Raw genomic sequence first — 19,137 nt, 5'->3', positions numbered from 1 at the left:
TCTGGGCGTGTGCGAGGGCGCGACCAGTTGCTCTCTTTTTTTTTTAGGCGTTTGTCACACAGCTTGGGGCAGGTTTATTCAGAAACGCAGAAACGTAACACCAGACGCCAGACAATCTGCGGCCTGACGTCGAAAAAGCTGCGTGACCCGAGGACGTGCTTCAGGGGAGAAGGGAGCGCCTGTTTTTTTTTTTCGTCATCGCTTTTTCTCAAAATAAAGTGGAGGATTACACCTTTTCAATACCAGCACCATGGCAACTGAGACCAGTGTCCCAAAGGCACTGTTGAGTCTTCAGCCTCTGAACAATGCCAGTGGGAAATAGCATGCCTTCTGTGTCATTTGAGTGTGTGAATAGACCAGTGCATCTAGCACACACAAATGCACGTACACACACTCTTTCACAAATGCAAAGGCACATCAAAACATTAAAAGTGCACAGACACATACACACGCACGTGAAAAGAAACACAAACACACACAGATAAACACACCCACTTTCACACACATGCAAATGCACACACACACTTTCACACACACTTTCACATTTTCACACACACACACACACGCACACACACACACATTCACACACACACACACATACGCACACACATGCGCACGTGCATGCACACACGCACACACACACACACACACATTTTCACACACACACACTCACACACACACACATTTTCACACACACACACATACACACACACACACACACACACACACACACACACTCACACACACACACACACACACTCACACACACACACTCTCACACACACACACACACACACACACACACACATGCACATGCGCACACACACACACGCACACACACACTTTCACACACACACACGCACACACACACTTTCACACACACACACACATACACACACACACACACACTTTCACACACACACACACACACACACACACACACTTTCACACACACACACACACTCACACACACACACTCCGGTGCCCTCAGTATCAACGGCAGGCTCAGTCGCGGTTACCAGCGCGTAACGCCGATGTTAACACAGCAAACAGCTTTCAGGCTTCCGGATCCTTCCGCCGTTCAGTGCGCCGTCAGAAATGGTCTCATGCGATTGGCTGCCCTCAGGACCAGCACTGCGATGCAACGCGCCATCTAAGGAACCCGTCTATCACCGAAATCACCGCCATTATCGAGTTTCCAGTGACTCTGACACGGTCACTCCTGTTGGGCGTGGCAGCCATTCCCGCTCCGGAATGCCGTCGGGCCGGTCCGGGCCGTCGGTCCTGTTCCGGAAGGTTCTGCGGCGCTGTCGCGGGAAGCGCGGAGATCGGATCCTGGCAGGGAGAGCACATTCCGACTCGCGTTCCCACCCTCCACACGCGGTCCGACAGAAACCTGCGGCGCCTGCTGCTCCCGTCCACAGGAATTCTCCAAACCCTGTCCGCCTTTCTCCCCCCCGTCACATGACAGGGGTCTCACTTGAATGGGCGGCTGTTTCTCCCCTGTCACATGACCATAGTTCTGCTCATAGCTGGGTAACCGCAACAGTGATGGCACTCTTTCAGAGGCCGGGGGGAATTGATGGAGGTACAGTAACAGATAACAGTCGCACGTGCTCGACAGTCACACAGCCTACAGGCCACGAATGTGAACACGCACGGCTCAAATTGTGCCTAAGCGCTGCAGTGCGACTCTTTGTCATCATTGGAACAAAAGGCAGTGATCCAAGCACAAGGGAATGAGGAACAAGGGGCATTTCCAGTCACAGCACAGTCCCAGTCAGCACAACTCTCTGGCACAGATAGTATAGTTTATCAGCTTAAAAACATATTTTCAAAAGGCAGTTTTATGTTTGAGTTACGGAGTAGCGCCTGTCGCTCCGGGCAGTCATGCAGATCGTGGAATTCTCCAGACCTTCCAACACAAAGTGCCTTTTAGTCCAGCTTTCTTCTTTTTGTCCGTTTTATCCCCTGCCTTGCTTTTCACACTTTTCCTTCCAAAGTAGACATCTTCAGGGAGTTGCCTGCTGTTGAGTGTTTTGAACTCCAGCTACACATACTCCCAAGTCGGAATCCAGGTCCAGTCCTGACCTGCGGCCAGATGCCTTGGAACTGGGAGGGAAAATGTCTGGAAGTTTCCCTGAACAGACAAGCTAACGGTAAAAAAAAAAACCCCACAGTACGTCCCCCGGGTTGCAGTGATTCCTCCAAAGCAGAGGGGGCGCTGTTATTTTGTGTGGTAGGTTGATGTCAGCGGACCCAGGGTAGCGGTATAGTCAAAGGCTTTCCGTCGGCAGTTCCGTCTCTGGCGTAGGATAAAGTCGTAGTTCGCTGTGGTACACATGGCATAGAACACGTTGGCTTTGTCCGGAATAAGCAGCTCTAGGAAATGGAAAAAGGAAGGCAACAGATAAATATGCTGCTGGCATTTCCTACATCAGCATTAATGAGTCTGGGCACATGAGCTTGCTTCAATAGATAATTGAATAACTTTTGCTGCATTAAGAAGCACTTAGGATAGTACCCCAAAAAATGTGTAACTGACCTTACATTTACCATTTAGCTATGGCCACTGTCTTTTTGGAGCATAACCTGTCTAGCACCTCATAAGAATAACAAACAGTATTCATGATTCCCCATATGCAGTTCCCCCTCCCCCACTGTGCATGGTTTTGTGTGAGAAGCTTGGGTTTTAAGTGCTACAGGTGTATGAGGTTTCCCCGCAGCTCATGTATGGCGAAGGAACATTCAGGCACAAAATGGCCGCCGTGCATCACCCAGGATGGTGCTGGTTGAGCTGAGCTCCCCTGCACTTCCCCGTACAGCACAGTGACACCCTGTGCTGAAGGGTTATACAAATGCAGCCCATAACTCATGGTGTAAAGGGTCACATGACCTGCCTCTGGCCTGGACTCACCTCTGTCGTGGGACAGCACCTGGCTGAGGGTGAATTCGTGGGCGCGGCAGGTCCCCAGGCTGTGCTTCTCCAGGGCCCTCTGGATCACCTGGGCCGTCTTATCCTGACTGGTGAGCTGGAGGGGGGGGGCAGAGAGGGGGCAGCACTGAGACTGAGGGTCTGGATGAGGGGGGCAGAGAGGGGGCAGCACTGAGACTGAGGGGCTGGATGAGGGGGGGCGGGGACTGCACGCCCACTCTCTTCACTGTTTGGACAGCGCACGCCCACTCTCTTCACTGATTGGACGCAGCACACCCAATCTCTTCACTGATTGGATGGATGCCACTCGATGAAGAATGTGTAGAGAGCATTCGGAGGATGTAAAGTGGAACTAATAGTAATCAATGACTGAGACCAGCCAATCAAAACTCCAATCTGCAAAAATGCTTCACTGGCTCAGAATGCAGCTCTGCCCACAGAGATGTGGCGAAGCTTTGCTCTTACAGCTGAATGACTGAAGCAATCGCACAGATTCTATAGACTCACCAGATGTACGGCTCATACATGCTTGCCGTTCTCTCTCCTAGTAATAGGAGTTTTCAGCACTACATTACAGAGCAGGATTCCATTGTCATAACATTGCACTTGGCTACACTACTATGCATTTTCAGAAATAAGCATGCCATTATTACATTTCGACTTCAGGTGTATGGAGACAAAACTTTAAGAATAGAGAGTTGCATATCTGGTGGGTCTACAGCGTCTGTCGGGACTGCCTCTCACCATGCTGCCGACCCCTGACCCCCTGACCCCTGACCCCACCCGAACCTCACCAGGATGCTCTTGTACATGTTGCCGTTGTTGCCGCACTCCACGCTGACCCTGATGATGCAGGAGTCCGCCACCTGCTGGTTGTAGACGGGCAGCGACAACATGGAGACGGATCGCTTGTGCTGGGGGGCGGGGCAGAGGGTGCGGCGGGCGGGGCCTGGGGAGGTGACGGACAGGTCTTTCTGGGAGCCTGAGGCGGGCTTGAAGGGGGCGGAGTCCGGGAACGGCCCAGGAGAGAAGGCTTCCGCCATGTTGTGGCAGGAGCTGGACAGAGCCTGCAGGGGAAGGAGAGGCAGCAGAGCTCACACAGGGGACTGAACACAGAGGACTGAACACAGAGGACTGAACACAACGGACGGAGAACAGGGGACTCAGCACAGGGACTGAACACAAGGGACTGAGAACAGGGGACTCAGCACAGGTGACTGAACACAAGGGACTGAGAACAGGGGACTCAGCACAGGGACTGAACACAAGGGACTGAGAACAGGGGACTCAGCACAGGGACTGAACACAAGGGACTGAGAACAGGGGACTCAGCACAGGTGACTGAACACAGGGGACTGAGAACAGGGGACTCAGCACAGGGACTGAACACAAGGGACTGAGAACAGGGGACTCAGCACAGGGACTGAACACAAGGGACTGAGAACAGGGGACTCAGCACAGGGACTGAACACAAGGGACTGAGAACAGAGGACTCAGCACAGGGACTGAACACAGGGGAACTGAGCACAGGGGACTGAGCAGAGCGGACAGAGGCGGCCTTGCTGAAAAGATTGCCTCAATAGCGTGATGTGTTGTACATTCATTGTTTTGTATGAACTTTTGCCTTTTTTAATGGTGCAACATGTTCCATATATTAGAACTGAAAAGAAAAAACCTGGCAAGCCCTTTCTGAGCACCTGGCCAGGCTGTTCCACTCTAAACAAACCCCGTCTCACCTCAGAGGAATTTGTAAAGCAAACTCCAGTCATGCCCCGTGTCCACAGACAAACAACAGGTTTCAAGGGCAAACCTTTTAGTGGGCCGCCAGATTGGACTGGGGTTGTGGGTGGGAGGATTATGTAAAAGAAACACCTTAAAGGACACAGAACTCAAGCTTTGTTGTGTCGCCAGTACCGCAGCTGTGCTGGGCTCATATAATAGTCCTGACTGAGGACAGCTGCACTGCTACATTACAACAAAGAGAGGAGACAGAACTGGGAGGAAACTGGCTTCAACAGAAGGGCCAGAGAGGGGTGAGTGAGTGAGCGAGTGTGTGTGTGTTTGTGTGTGTGAGTGTGAGTGTGTGCAAATGCGTGAGTGTGTGAGCGTGTGTGAGTGTGCGTGTGTGCGCATACGTGAGTGTGTGTGTGTGTGTGTGCGCATACGTGAGTGTGTGTGTGTGTGTGTGTGTGTGCCTGTGTGTACCTTCAGACCAAGGGGTGAGGAGTTGGGGATGCTGAGATCCTCCATTTCGGATCCACTGGATCCTGAAGACGTGACGCTGATCTGGTCCGGATATGTTTTCCTGCCGGGCCCCTCGCCTACTGGCATTAACCTGCTCCACACACACACACACACACACACACACACACACACACATGCACACACACACACACACACCACACACACACACAGGAAAATCACAGCATTAACAATATATATAGTACTATAACCTTGGCAAAATACTACCCCATGGGGAGAATATTTGCTTGCTTTGCAGGATTATTACAGGGAGGAAAAGCAGAAAAACAGAAAAACAGAGAGAGGAAGAGAGGGGAGTGTGAGGGGACTCACGAGGCGAGCTTCCTAGCGAGCAGCCGCTGGCTCCAGGACACCGGGGAGCTGGGGCAGAAGTCTACAGGCGGCTCCAGCTCACGAGAGAGCTCATAACTGCAGGGGCAACAAGGAAAGGGTCTTTACAACGGCCTGCACAGCACAGCCAACACACACAACACTTACAACAGCCATCACAGCACAGCCAACATGCACAGTCCTTACAACAGCCTGCAAAGCACAGCCAACATGCACAGCCAACACACACAGCCCTTACAACAGCCTGCATAGCACAGTCAACACACACAGCCTTTACAACGGCCTGCACAGCACAGCCAACACACACAGCCTATACAGCAGCCTGCATAGCCCAGCTAACAACAACATGCACAGCCAACACACACAGCCCTTACAACGGCCTGCACAGCACAGCCAACACACACAGCCTATACAGCAGCCTGCATAGCCCAGCTAACAACAACATGCACAGCCAACACACACAGCCCTTACAACGGCCTGCACAGCACAGCCAACATGCACAGCCAACACACACAGCCATTACAACACCCTGCATAGCCCAGCTAACAACAACATGCACAGCCAACACACACAGCCCTTACAACACCCTGCATAGCCCAGCTAACAACAACATGCACAGCCAACACACACAGCCATTACAACAGCCTGCACAGCACAGCCAACATGCACAGTCCTTACAACAGCCTGCATAGCACAGCCAACATGCACAGCCGACACACACAGCTCTTACAGGAGCCTGCACTGCACAGCCAACACACACAGCCCTTACAACAGCCTGCACAGCCAACACACACATATTCATTAGATCCATTCAGTTCTATTGCACTCCTCTGAAGTGATTTATAACACGAGAGCAAATGTGCCAAGATTTATATGAGGAGCAGTGATGCAGACCAGGCAAACATTACTCTCAGACCAGAGAGAGCATACGCAAATGTGTATGTAAATATACAAATGCACAAGTGAATATGCAAATGTAAAAAAAGCAAATATGTGTGACGTCAAGAAGCGATTGTATATTTTTCCACTTAGGTTCTACCAAAAGCCACAGAGAACTTTCCGGGCCCTGTCAAAATGCAAACAACTGATAAAAGACCCCCTCCCCCGAGGGTTAACGTCTAGTAATGAACTTGTATGCGTACACATCCAAATCAGAAAAAAACAGACATGAATGACGCACTCTATCTTAAAAGAACAGAACTGAGCAGTGTTCTGAGAGCTTTCCTGGAATGTGCCCAGCGATGTAACGATAGTCATGAAGGGCTCTTCAGGAAACGGGACAAACACACACGCACACACACACACACACACACACTGAAAAGGCTCTGAAAAGCAAGGACTGTTCTGCTGGGTTGCCACATCCTCAGCAAATCCCCCCAGAGAAACGGAGATCACACCTCTCCTGGTCGGTCAGCAGTTTGGGGCGCAGGAGCCAGGACCCGATGTTGGCGCGAGGGGGCATGGTGTACTGGGAACAGGACGCCTGGAGCTGCTCGATCTGGGACAGGATCTCAAACTCCTGAAAAAAAGGAAATGAAAAACTATCAATCCTGCTCGCTACCATCTCATTATAAATGCTTATCTCTTAGATATCTCTTTCGCCTGAGGTGATTCCCTTCATGCGTGTGCTGTGGGAATGCTGTGTTTGGGGTGAATTTTGAATATTTTGGGGGATTCCTGCATTTTGCTAACATGCGCATGTGGATGAACCCAGTGCCCTGGAGAAGACACTCCTTTTTGGAGACGACACCCAAATCCAAAAAACAAAAAAAAATAATTTTATCTCTGTTCCCACTTCATGATTGTAACCTCCATATTTTTCAGTGCTGTTAATGGGCCTTTCAGGAGGGGAGGGGTCAGATTACCCAGGGGGCCGTGCAGCGGGTACGAGTGATGGCGACGTGTTCATAACAGGCTCTGAGCCTTGCCTGTGCTAACACTCAAATCAGAAAGGGAGAGCGAGAGAGAAAGAGAGAGAGAGGGAGGGAGAGAGAGAGAGAGATAGAGGAGTACTTACCCTCCTTCGCTTCTCAAAGTTAATGAGGCCGCCCTGTGGATGAGGGAGAGGGGAAGAGAGAAAACAGGGGGAGAATAATGAGTGCAGAATCCCAATTTTCTATCATGTAAAATGTCATGTAATGGTGTCCTCTCCCTGTTCACAGTGGGTAGGGTGTGTGTGTGTGTTGTGACCAGAAGCCTGCAGCTATGAATCCCAGACAGGCCGTTGCTCAATACATAAACTAAATTTCCTCTGCAAATATCCAGCCACATAAACTAGACCATTTATAGTCCACATAATGTAAACTTTGCCATTGTTCCTTGATTTCACAGTGAAAATTCAGATCCACTGTAACTACGGAAATTAATAATGAGAGAAACTGGTTGTATATTTCCATGATTAAAATTTACTAAGCAGACGTACAGCATTGAGATGGCGCAGGTTTCTGGATGAGGGTTTCATTACATTACAGGCATTTAGCAGACGCTCTTATCCAGAGCGACTTACACAACTTTTACATAGCATCCATTTATACAGCTGGATATATACTGAAGCAATGCAGGTTAAGTACCTTGCTCAAGGGTACAACGGCAGTGTCCTACCCGGGAATCGAACCTGCGACCTTTCGGTTACAAGCCCAGTTCCTTACCCACTGTGCTACACTCCGTCCGTTTCAAAAAAATGAAGTCTAAAAAAGTTTAAGAATCTGAGTTTCCTGTCTTCGGGGCAGGTCGTTGCTGGTTGCCATGGCGCGGGTCAGGGCGCTCACCTCCATGTTGTCGGGCAGCGCGGTGTCCAGCATGGTGAGCACGGTCAGGTACGTCCCCAGGTACGGCACGACCCCCCCGGGGAGACTCTGTGAGGTTCAAAAACAAAGGAGGGGTCAACTTCCCACCCACACCACTTAGACACGGAAAAGTGAGGTTTGATCAACCGAAGTAATGGGCGGAGCTATAATGTTAGCCAGCACGCCGTTAGCCAGTGTGCACGTTAGCCAACATGTACTGTACGTTAGCCAGCGTGCACGTTAGCCAACATGTACATTAGCCAGCATGCACGTTAGCCAACATGTACATTAGCCAGCAAGCATGTTAGCCAACATGTACATTAGCCAGCACGCCCCCAGCCAGCATGCATGCTAGCCAGAACACACATTACCCAACATGCACATTAGCCAGAATGCACTTTAGCCAGTACGCACGTTAGCCAGCACAATGCTGAGTGTGATAAATCTGAATGACACACTCAGCACTCAGAATGTACAGGCCAAGCACACGTGGTCTCTGGGCTCACTACTAAATTTGGAGCTTTTTTTTTCCACTGAATGGCATACACCCTAAAAATAAAAAGGGGAACCTTTCTGTATAGCGAATCACCAGCCAACTTATTTCACTCTCAGCTGACCGGGATGGGGGGTGGGGGGGTGGGGTGGGGTGGTTGGTCATGTGACTCCTGCCAACGTCAGAGAGCTTGACCAAAAGTGCTGAGAGGGCAGGCAGGTCCTGCACTTCCTCATCAACATCGCCCCCCTCCCCTGCCCACCCCCAAATCTATCACTCAGGTACTAATAGCTCTGCTGACTTTGTGTATTCCACTTCCCAAATGTGCTCTTTTGCCTTATTTCTATTTTTCTTTCTTCACCCCCCCACCCCCACCCCCACCCAACATTTCCCGTTGTCCCCATGGCGGGTGGAGCCTCACCAGCTGTTGAGAGATGGGAGAGCATTTGGGCATTTTTGGGGAGGAACTGCCCATGGCTGGCTGGCTTCCATCCTATGGGAGAAAATAAAGCCCAGTCAGACAGAGTGTGGAGTCACACAAACCCAGTTACACACAGTGTGGAGTTACACAAACCCAGTTACACACAGTGTGGAGTGACACTTCGTTCTCTCAGTGTTTTTCCTGTAAGCAGGAACGTTAGCTAACGCTCGCCGTCTCGAACGCACGTCGGGAATAATGGCATTATGGGATTTTGGTTTTCTTTCGAGAGCTGTGGGATTCATCGTGACGGAACTGAAACCAGGATCACAGGGCCACAGGCAGAGCAACTGTCACTAACCGCCTGTCTTTGTGCCAGGACAACTAACGTAAATGCTCAGGGCTACAAAAGCACTTAAACCACCTCTCTGTGCTCAAGAAACAACGCTGTGCAAACAAGCTGTAACTTGTTTGTTTGTGTGCTGATGTACGTGTGTGTGTGCGCGCGCACACACGGGTGTCTGTGTGCGACTGTGTGATTGTGTGTCTATGCGTGTGAGTATGTATGGGTGTGCCGGTTCCTTTATGCATGGGGAAGGGCAACGATAGCAACTATGCAAATTCACAGATTCACACAGCCACATTAATGGCTAATAACCCAAAACAAATTTGAAGTGTACCTTCCTGGCTGACCGTGGACCTCTGAGTTCTCAGCAGACCCATGATCAGCCTTTACCCTACCTGGGGTTTGAGTACCCCAGGGGTTACGTCTGGGGCACCTTCACAATTAATCCTAAGCCACCGAAACCACCCTGTGACAACCAGTCCAGCTCACTAAAATAGTGAACACTCGACAAATGCATCAACACTCACCACAGGCTGCAAGTCAGTGTGTGCGTCTGCGTGCATGCAGGTGCGTGCGTGCGTGTGTGCAGGTGGGTGCATTTGTGTATGCGTGTGTGTATTTGCGTACAGGAAGTGTGTCAGCAGGATGAGGTACAACGCCCGCCCGAAATCCCTGCAGGCTCTCTCACCTCCACCAGGATCTCCCGGCTGGTCAGCACGCAGTTTTCATCGGGGAAGGTCTCGCACAGGTGCTCGAAGGACGCCATGCTGTCTCTGTAACAGGACATAGCCATCAACACAGCGTCCGGCTTTACAGTCTCACAGGAACAACTCTACACGGCGTCTCACAGGACCAACTGTGCTCTACACTGAGGGCTATACGCACATCCCAACCTTTTTACAGTCTTCCCCACTGAACAGCTGATCCGGGACCAGCTTTCCCCCCGACCTTATCTTATCCCCAATTGTAGTGATAGAGAGGCCCAGACTGATCCTGGGTCAGTGCGCACCTGCAGACGGAGGCCCAGGTCTTCCTGAGGCGGTAGATGGCGTTGGACTGCAGGGCCGACAGGACGGCCTTCAGGGAGGAGAAGTTCCGCAGCCGCCGGCATTCCTGCACACAGACCACACCCCCCCCCGTGCGCCGTCAATCACCCGGGTGAGCCAATCAAAACGCAGCGCCTAACCACAGCTATGAAACACCGTGACTGGCTGAAAAGTCTGAGTCACTGATGACTGACATATGATAACTGCACCCATTTTGGGCCATGACACCAAAAACGCATACAGTATCAAGTCACCTGCCCATATATGGCAAAGTTATTAAAGCAAGGCCTGGGACTGATTTGACAATGGAGTTGATTTGTCAACTGGAATTGATAATGTACACGTTGTGTCTTATTTTAGGGCAGTTTGACCCCGTGCTGACCTGCGCGACTGTGATCCACTTCTCGATGATGCGAGCCCTCTGGGCGGGGCCGGGGGGCGGGCCGCGGGGCGAGGGCGGCGCCTGGTTTCGGACGGGCCGGCACAGGAGCGAGGTGATGACCCTGTTGGTGATGGCGTTGAATTGGGCGATGGTGGCCCGCACGGAGGGGCACAGGCTCTCGTTCTTGTCCCTTTGGGACCACTGGCACCCCACGCACTGGAACGGGACGACTTTCCTGAAGAGCTCCTGAGAGCCGAGAGGAAGGAGGGAGGAGGTATGTAGCAGGCCTGTGATTGGCCGAATGGCCTGTTTTCATCATTATGCATGCATAAGTTTGTCATGTCCTTAGGAATAAGGGGCGGGGTTTGTCAGGAATTCTACTGTGCCTACTCAGTATTGACCAATCATAGTCCAAGGTCCTCAAGTGATTGATACTTACAGCGTCCAATCGGGTGAGTTCCTCTGCAACATCAGCGGCAGGGAAGTCCATGAAGTCCGCTGTGTCATCTACAGTCTTGGATAACAGGCCTTCATCATCCGACTCCTCCTCTTCCTCCCCCACCTGATGTACGGGTGCGGACTGCTCATGGGTATTTGTTTCTGGGAAGAAAGGAACAGGAGATGGGAGGAGGCATCCCGGCCCTACCAACTTGTCCAAAGGTTGTAACGCTCCATCAGCTGGTCTGTAATGGTATGGTAATGGCCAGCATATCCAAACAGTGGTCAGACTTTGCTAGTAATAATGAAATAATAATAATAACTAAAATGGGGCTAAGTGGGGCTTAGTGAGGCGGGGCTAAGCGGGGCTGAGTGGGGCAGGGCTAAGCGGGGCTGAGTGGGGCAGGGCGGGGCTGAGCAGGGTGGGGCAGGGCTGAGTGGGGCAGGGAGGAGCTGGGCTGAGTGGGGCGGGGCCTAAGGGGGAGGGGCTAAGCAGGGCGGGGCTGAGCAGGGTGGGGCAGGGCTGAGTGGGGCAGGGAGGAGCTGGGCTGAGTGGGGCGGGGCCTAAGGGGGAGGGGCTAAGCAGGGCGGGGCTGAGTGGGGCGGGCCGATACCTTCGTGCTTGAGCTTCTTCAGCAGGGCGTCGGCTCTCTGGGCCAGCCGGCGGTACCCCAGGTTCCGGCGCAGGTGGAAGGACAGCAGCCGCAGCGAGGGGTACTGAGGGGGCTCCCAAAAGTCCTGACTGTGCTTCTCCAGCCAGGTGAGTATCAGGGAGGACAGAGGGCTGTGGAGCAGAGGGGGCACAGTGTGGGACGGGGCAGCGACTCACGTGAAGACACTGACATTCGAGGACTAAACCTTCCTGAAGCAGCACCGGCACACGGAAGGGGGCTCTCACCTCTTGTGAAACTGGCCGTTGTCCAAGTCGGACGCCTCGCCGTCGCTGTGGAAACAGAAGGCGGACACACACGGAACGTTACCACAACCAATCACGTAGAGGCACTCTTCCGGGGTGGTCCCGGGGGGACAGAGGGACAGAGGGACACGGAGTCTGGAAGCCGTTTGTTTTTCCGGCAGTGCGATGCCAACTGTGGGGGCGGAGCCATCGTGGGCCAAATTACCGCACCTGTCGGAACCGCACCTGTCGGAACTGCACCCCGGACGGCATTCCGGCTTTACCTGCCCCAGTCAAAAGGAAGCGAACCTGACAAATCTCTGTGTGTGGGGTTTTTTTTTTGTTAGTTTTTTTTTTGTGTTTCAGGGTCTTTTCGCATGAAATAAAGTCCTTCTAAGACTAAGTCCAAACAACTAAAAATTGGTCAGTCAGAGCTCCAGGTATCCATCTAATCCATTTCACAAGGTACACTGAAAAATATGCTGTGTCATTGCTGTGATGCACCACAGCCTATTATTGCCCAATTTAATGGTTATTTGTGTAAAATGTGGAAATTTGGAAAGGCCGGAAGACCTTGTGGACCAACAGCGGAACTAAAGAGCAGATCATTTTTATGGAATGAGGAATGAGGAGTGCCGTGCCTCGAAGTTGACAAAACAGCCCGACTGTTTGGGATGCAAGCAAACGCCAATTCAGGCACCGGGAAATGACTAAAGAACACAGATCAGATCAAAAACAGAATGAACCAGCAGAACAGAGAGAGAAAGAGAAGCCGGGGACAGACACAACCCAGTAGACACCACTCAGCAGGTCAAAGGTGAAATAATTCAGCCATAGAAACACAAAACGCTTGCATGCCATCTTGTCGCATTGAAAAAGTGCTGATGTTCAGTATGGTGGGCCTATGCCAGCAGCTCTAATACACTGTGCACGATTCCTCTTAAGGGCCAGTGTGTGAAATGGTCAAGGGTGAAAACATTTTTAAACGTAAGAGTTTCAGAATTTCAAAAGTTAAAAAAAATTTCATGGAATGGCAAAAAACAAAAAAAGCTAATGAGAACCAGAGAGAAGAGAATACGGTTTGCAATCAGTTCAATTTCAATTCAGTCAAGTTATGAGATTAACTGAAGTTCAAGAAAATAACTGGAAAATGGTAATAATGTTTTATTGATATTCCATTGAGATTAATGAATTGCAATGAATTTCCTGAATTGACTAAACACAAATAAAACTGACCCCAAACCGGCAAGTGACGGACACGACACCCCCCTCCCCACCCCCCCCCCCCCCCCCCCACCCCCTGTTCCCGAAACCCGTGCTACCTCTGGAACAGGAGTTTGATGAGGGCGCTGGTGCTGGTGAAGGCCCGGTACGTGGACAGGAAGACGTGGCAGTAGTCCGGCTCCTGGCAGGCGGGGTCCAGCAGGTGGGCCACCAGGCGGGGCAGCGTGGCCGCCTTCAGCCGCCGCACCTTGCAGGTGCGGTACTGCACGAACCCGAGCTCCGACTGGGCCTCCGGCGGGCCGGGGGCGGGGCCGGGGGCGGGGCCGGGGGCGGGGCCGGCGGCGGGGGCGGAGCCGACGGGCTCGCGCCTCAGGGTTACCCCGAACACGGCCCCGTCCTCCACCTCCTCCCCCCACTCCTGGACTGGGTCCTGGGGTGAGAGAGGGGCCAGGATGGGCGCATGGGTTAGCCAATATTAAACAGAGGATGGATGGGTGAGAGAGAGAGAGAGCGAGAGAGAGAGAGAAAGAGAAAGACAGAGAGACATATATATGAGAGAGAGCGAGAGACAGACATATATAGAGAGAGGGAAAGACAGAGAGAGACAGTAAGAGGGACAGAGAGATTGAGAGTGAGAGGAAAACAGAGAGAGAGAGAGAGTGAAAAATAGAGACATAGAAAGAGAGAGTGAAAGACAGATAGAGAGAGGCCCATTTATTGGTGATGAGAAAAACATATTCAATCCAAGCGACCCATCGCCCTTTGAGCCGATACAAACCATAAATCGCTGACTAAATACTATGACGCAATTCTAACGTGAATCAACCGCCAAAAACTCACCATTATGACCCCCTAAACCACACAGCGCCATAATGATGTCACCTCATAATCTGGCAAAAAAAACAGAACACACCACAGTTCTCTTTCACCCCACAAATAGAGCTAAATTGCAGTTAATCTGCAGGTAAAGACCTGTTTCGGGAATAGCAGACCGCAGCCAGACAGACCTGTAACTGAGTCACACGGGCAAGCTAATATTTACATGTCATTACAGGGAAGGTGCAACCTGCAACACGAAAAAAAAAAGAAAAGAAAACAGTCAACAAGATAGCTAAACGCTGCGTTAGAAACACCTGACCTCGCACTCTGGTACATTCATTTAGCTGCAGTTTTGAAAACAGACGGATATAGATTGTGGTCTTTAAACCGTGCAGACACTGATGCAGCAGGCTGAATATAGAACCCAAAAAGGGTGGTGCCGTGTTATGTCAGACCCTAAATGTAGGATTTGATCCATGAACCCAGCTGGGAGCAACGATTAGAACAGTCTACACTTCACACTGCTGGAGACTGGACAACAAACTGCTGCTGATAATTTTTTACAACAAACAATATATTTGACCTTGAGCTCTGATGAGAGATCGCTTGCGTTTTCTGTGGAAACCCCCCCCCCCCCCCATTGTCAGCATAATAAAATCAGACAGATGTATGAAAGGAGAGAGACTCACTGAGGGAGACAGAGCTCTTGTGAGGGTTCAAAGAGACGCGGGCCACTTGTACGGAGACCGCGACAAAACACACACAACCGACTCGTCAATAAATCAGCATAAATCTGCATGTTTGATTGCTGCCAGCGAATATGACATCGTCTTTCGCTCTGTCTCCCTCGACTTCCCCGCCTCTTTGGTTTTGCCAGTTGAGTTCTGTCAGTAAAATGGCGGACACGGTTACACTATCGCCATTGGCTCCCACAGAGGTAATGGTGGATAGAGCTGAGAGGTAGGGGCGTGAACAGCCCCGTGTGTTCAGTGTTGGTCTGACGTTTTAAATCGGTGCGACTTTATTAGGTCTGCTTGTCAGCAACACAAAGTAGGTCAACAAGAGGGGCCACATCTTTGGCCACCACCAATGGCTAAAATGAAAGTTAAATAAGTTTGGATCTGAGTGCCGTTTGATTTATGGCAAGCAACATGCACCCAAGTTGTTGGGCTATTTTTAAAGTACTCTGTGTGTGTGCGTGTGTCTGTGTGGGGGGGGGTGTCTGTGTGTGTGTGTGTGTGTGTATGTGTGTGTATGCGTGTGTGTGTGTGGGGGGGGTGTCTGTGTGCATGTGTGTGTGTGTGTGTGTGTGTATGCGTGTGTGTGTGTGTGGGGGGGTGTCTGTGTGTGTGCGTGTGTGTGTGTGCGTATGTGCATGTGTCTGTGGGGGGGGGGGTGTCTGTGTGTGTGTGTGGGGGGGGTGGTGTCTGTGTGTGTGTGTGTGTATGTGTCTGTCGGGGAGGGGGGTATCTGTGTGTATGTACGTGTGTGTACGTGTGTGGGCAAGAATTTAATTTTTTTTAAAAAAGAAAAGCGTAAAGTAGGGACTGAAATATAACAAATAAGGTCAGAGAGAAAGCGCATAACAGCCCAGCCCAGTGACAGCTCAATGCGCAACAACTGCGCCCGTGTGACTCCGTGTGACTCGGTGCCGTAGGGCCTTCTCAGAATGAAGCATCGAGGGAAGAGGACTCCAGTCGGGCCAAACACACAGTGCCAGGCCTTTAGAGCCTTTTTCCTGCGTTCGGCGTGTGTCCTAATGACCACTGTCCCTTTCGCTGGGGCTCATTCTCAAATACGTGATCGCTCAGGGGCGCAGATGGCGAGGGGGACGGGGGGGGATACGTCCTCCCCCCCCAGTTTCATAGGGACCCCTATCTGTCCCCCCCAGTTTCATAGGGACCCCTATCTGTCCCCCCCAGTTTCATAGGGACCCCTATCTGTCCCCCCCAGTTTCATAGGGACCCCTATCTGTCCCCCCCAGTTTCATAGGGACCCCTATCTGTCCCCCCCAGTTTCATAGGGACCCCTATCTGTCCCCCCGGATCGGGGTAATTGTATAAGCTTAAAAGTTGAGACCTTTCTTTTGCTCACAGTATGGACCCCCCCCCCCACTTCAAAAATCGCTCCTGCACCCCTGTGATCGCTTTCTTCAGAAAAGCTGCCTTCAAACCCCAGCTCCGATCAGACAGAAATGTTGAACAGCGACCGCAAGGTAAACTGGATCTTTTTTTTCTTCTTTTCTTTCAGGAGGGTCCAAACCCAGTGCAGCACAAACCCCAAGATATAGCAAAAGAAACTCCAGGAAATTAGATCTATTTTGCACAAGGTCGCATTTTCCGGAGCAGCTGTGGGGACTCCCTCCCTTTGTAGTGGTAACCGTGCCAACGTGTTCTGTTTCACCAGCCAAGGAGGAAACAGTAATGCTGCCACATGCACTAAACTGAGAACCCATTGACAGATAATAAACTACCACATCCCCTCTGTGAAGACAGTAGAAATAAAAACGAGTTCCTAAATGAGAAATTAAAAGCTACAAATGGTTTTTCTCTGCGGTAAAAGAAAAAGGAAAGGAAAGCTGTTTTATTTAATTTATAATAAGCCTTTCCAAACAACTCTGTAAATGGCCCGTTGAGTTTGTACAGGTTTGGTACATCCAACAAACAATTTTCCCCATTTTTCTTTTCTAAATTCCTATATCTTATATTCTCATTGCCAGAGATGTAATTTTAATCTCCAGGTGAAGACACATGAGAAATTAAAGCTGGAAGCCAGAATAATCATGACACCCTGGCCTGTCTGTCGAATAACTGCCCGGGGTATCCTCCGAAGATTAAGAAAACTTTGGTCGTTCAATTTCATGCAGTCTACGGCCACAGCTGCATCCAATCAAAAACCGAAGAACGGCGAGTCATGGCCTCGTTATATAACGTCTCACAAAGAAAAGACAAGGAGAGAGAGAAAGAAAATAAAGCTGCCACTATTTATTGCCGCGTGAATGTCCCCGACATGTGATGCTGAATTCCACGGAACACTGCAATGCAACTGATGGTTCTGCTTGGCTGGGCGCGTGCATGGGCTGCCTAATGCAGGTTATGACATAATCAAATTTTAATAATTCCAAGGCTAAAATTTGGTTCGATGGAAACAATTTAAACGCGTAACTATGTCAGACTACAAAAAGTCATACAAAATTAAACTTCAAGGGGACGAACGACGAACAAGAACAAAGCACAGAAAATGCACACTCAACTAATCAGACTCTACATCCCTAACGTACAGATACAGCAATGTAGAAATTAATGGACAACACTGTCTGCATTTTTAAATATTTCAAGTTCATTTGTCATTCACCAATACATGAGGAAACAGATTTAGCGCGTCAGTTCCAACCAAAGCCAACTTATTTTAACTAAACGTTATTTAACTTTTTTTTTTGTTAAACCCAAACAATACATAATCGGTACATGGAAATGATACAGCGTTGACATTAACGCTAAACACAATCTATCATCAAAGCATAATAATTTACCGAATATTTTTTTCCCGATTTGACAATCGGAAAGAGTAACACAACTACAACGACAAAATAAATTAAAAAAAGATAATGAAACGGCAATAATTACCATCGTTAATTCCTTTTTTCCCATCTTGTCCGAGTGTAGCGGTCGTCTGTTGAGGAAAAAAATATCGCTTCGGTGGTTCTTTACGGTGTCTTCCCTTCCATCCTCCTTTATCTATACGTCTCTAAGAATTACTGAAAAGCAGCTGTAGCTAATCCACTTCCAGAAAGCTGTATATCTACCGCTTCGTGATACACAGATGTCTTCCTTCAAATGTCACTTGAAGGCGAATAGCGCTGTCAAAAAAGTTTCCTTTTGCGCAAAGTTCTCAACTTTTGATCCCCACGAGCAAATTTTTAGTTTTAGTTTTGCAACAAATGTCAGGCACATTCAATTAAGCCACTGGCAGTCAATCAGACAATTGTTCTTTGAGAAATAAACGTCTTCACAAAACAAAACATTTGCATGCAATCTTATCTCCTAATTCGGCTCGCGCGAGTCGGAGCGACGCTGTCAGGTGTTACCTGGCTGTGCTGTCAGTGCCAGTTTGCACCAAGCGTGAAATACACACCTGCGAATCACTGGGTGCGAAGGCTAAAGCCCAACAGTCGCTATCGGATTGGTTGACTCGATTGGAAGGCGGGGTCGTGCGACGGGCGACGTGACGTCATTTTCCCTTTTTTTAAGGCCGTGGGTACTGTGCCACTCAGTCGGTGCGCCATCATTTCGTATTTTTTTGTCTTTATTCAGAGAGCGGGAATGAGAGAGTATAACATATAGAAAACGCGACCACAACAGACGAGCCGCCAGGGCAAGTGTGCCAAACAGCTGCCCTGTGTCAGGACCGTCCACGCGCCGCGTCCTGTGCGGAGGTCAGAAAAGGGCGCAGTAATTGAAGAGCGCGGTAATTTATGGCGCACCATTTGATCTATAGTGTTACATTTCAGGCTTGAAAATATTACACCTCAGTGCTAGCCTTGCGCGCGTATAATGTTGCAGTCCATTATGCACCACGCGAACATGTATTTAGAGCATCACGTTGCATTCCTGACGGTGGCGTGATTGGCCCGCCCCGGGACATTCCTACCAGAGTACGACGATGATAATCTGTTCAACCTCATGGGTTCTGTCACCTGCTCTGCTGTCTAGTCCCTCTGAATATTTGCAGTATTCATGCACATAGTATAAATCATCCAAGCT

The 19,137-nt window shown here is 50.2% G+C and overlaps 1 protein-coding gene across 1 annotated transcript; it reads right to left on the bottom strand.

Annotated features, from left to right (window-relative positions):
- Window positions 1-952: 952 nt before the first annotated feature.
- LOC118216125 (ral guanine nucleotide dissociation stimulator-like 1) lies at window positions 953-18,549 on the bottom strand. Its single transcript, XM_035397149.1, has 17 exons — window positions 18,001-18,549; window positions 13,654-13,985; window positions 12,335-12,379; window positions 12,051-12,220; window positions 11,438-11,598; window positions 10,999-11,244; window positions 10,580-10,683; window positions 10,259-10,343; window positions 9,228-9,299; window positions 8,296-8,382; window positions 7,545-7,577; window positions 6,925-7,046; window positions 5,510-5,605; window positions 5,141-5,270; window positions 3,730-4,002; window positions 2,918-3,032; window positions 953-2,382 (listed from the first exon to the last, which is right to left on the bottom strand). Exons 1-17 carry the CDS (start codon window positions 18,022-18,024, stop codon window positions 2,228-2,230), a joined length of 2,250 nt encoding a protein of 749 aa, XP_035253040.1. The 5' UTR covers window positions 18,025-18,549; the 3' UTR covers window positions 953-2,227.
- Between the last annotated feature and the right edge of the window lie 588 nt (window positions 18,550-19,137).

Source organism: Anguilla anguilla, chromosome 17 (genome assembly GCF_013347855.1).
Source record: "Anguilla anguilla isolate fAngAng1 chromosome 17, fAngAng1.pri, whole genome shotgun sequence".
NCBI lineage: Eukaryota > Metazoa > Chordata > Actinopteri > Anguilliformes > Anguillidae > Anguilla > Anguilla anguilla.
Note: the sequence above shows the minus strand (reverse complement) of the source record. Positions and strands in the feature narration are given on the sequence as shown.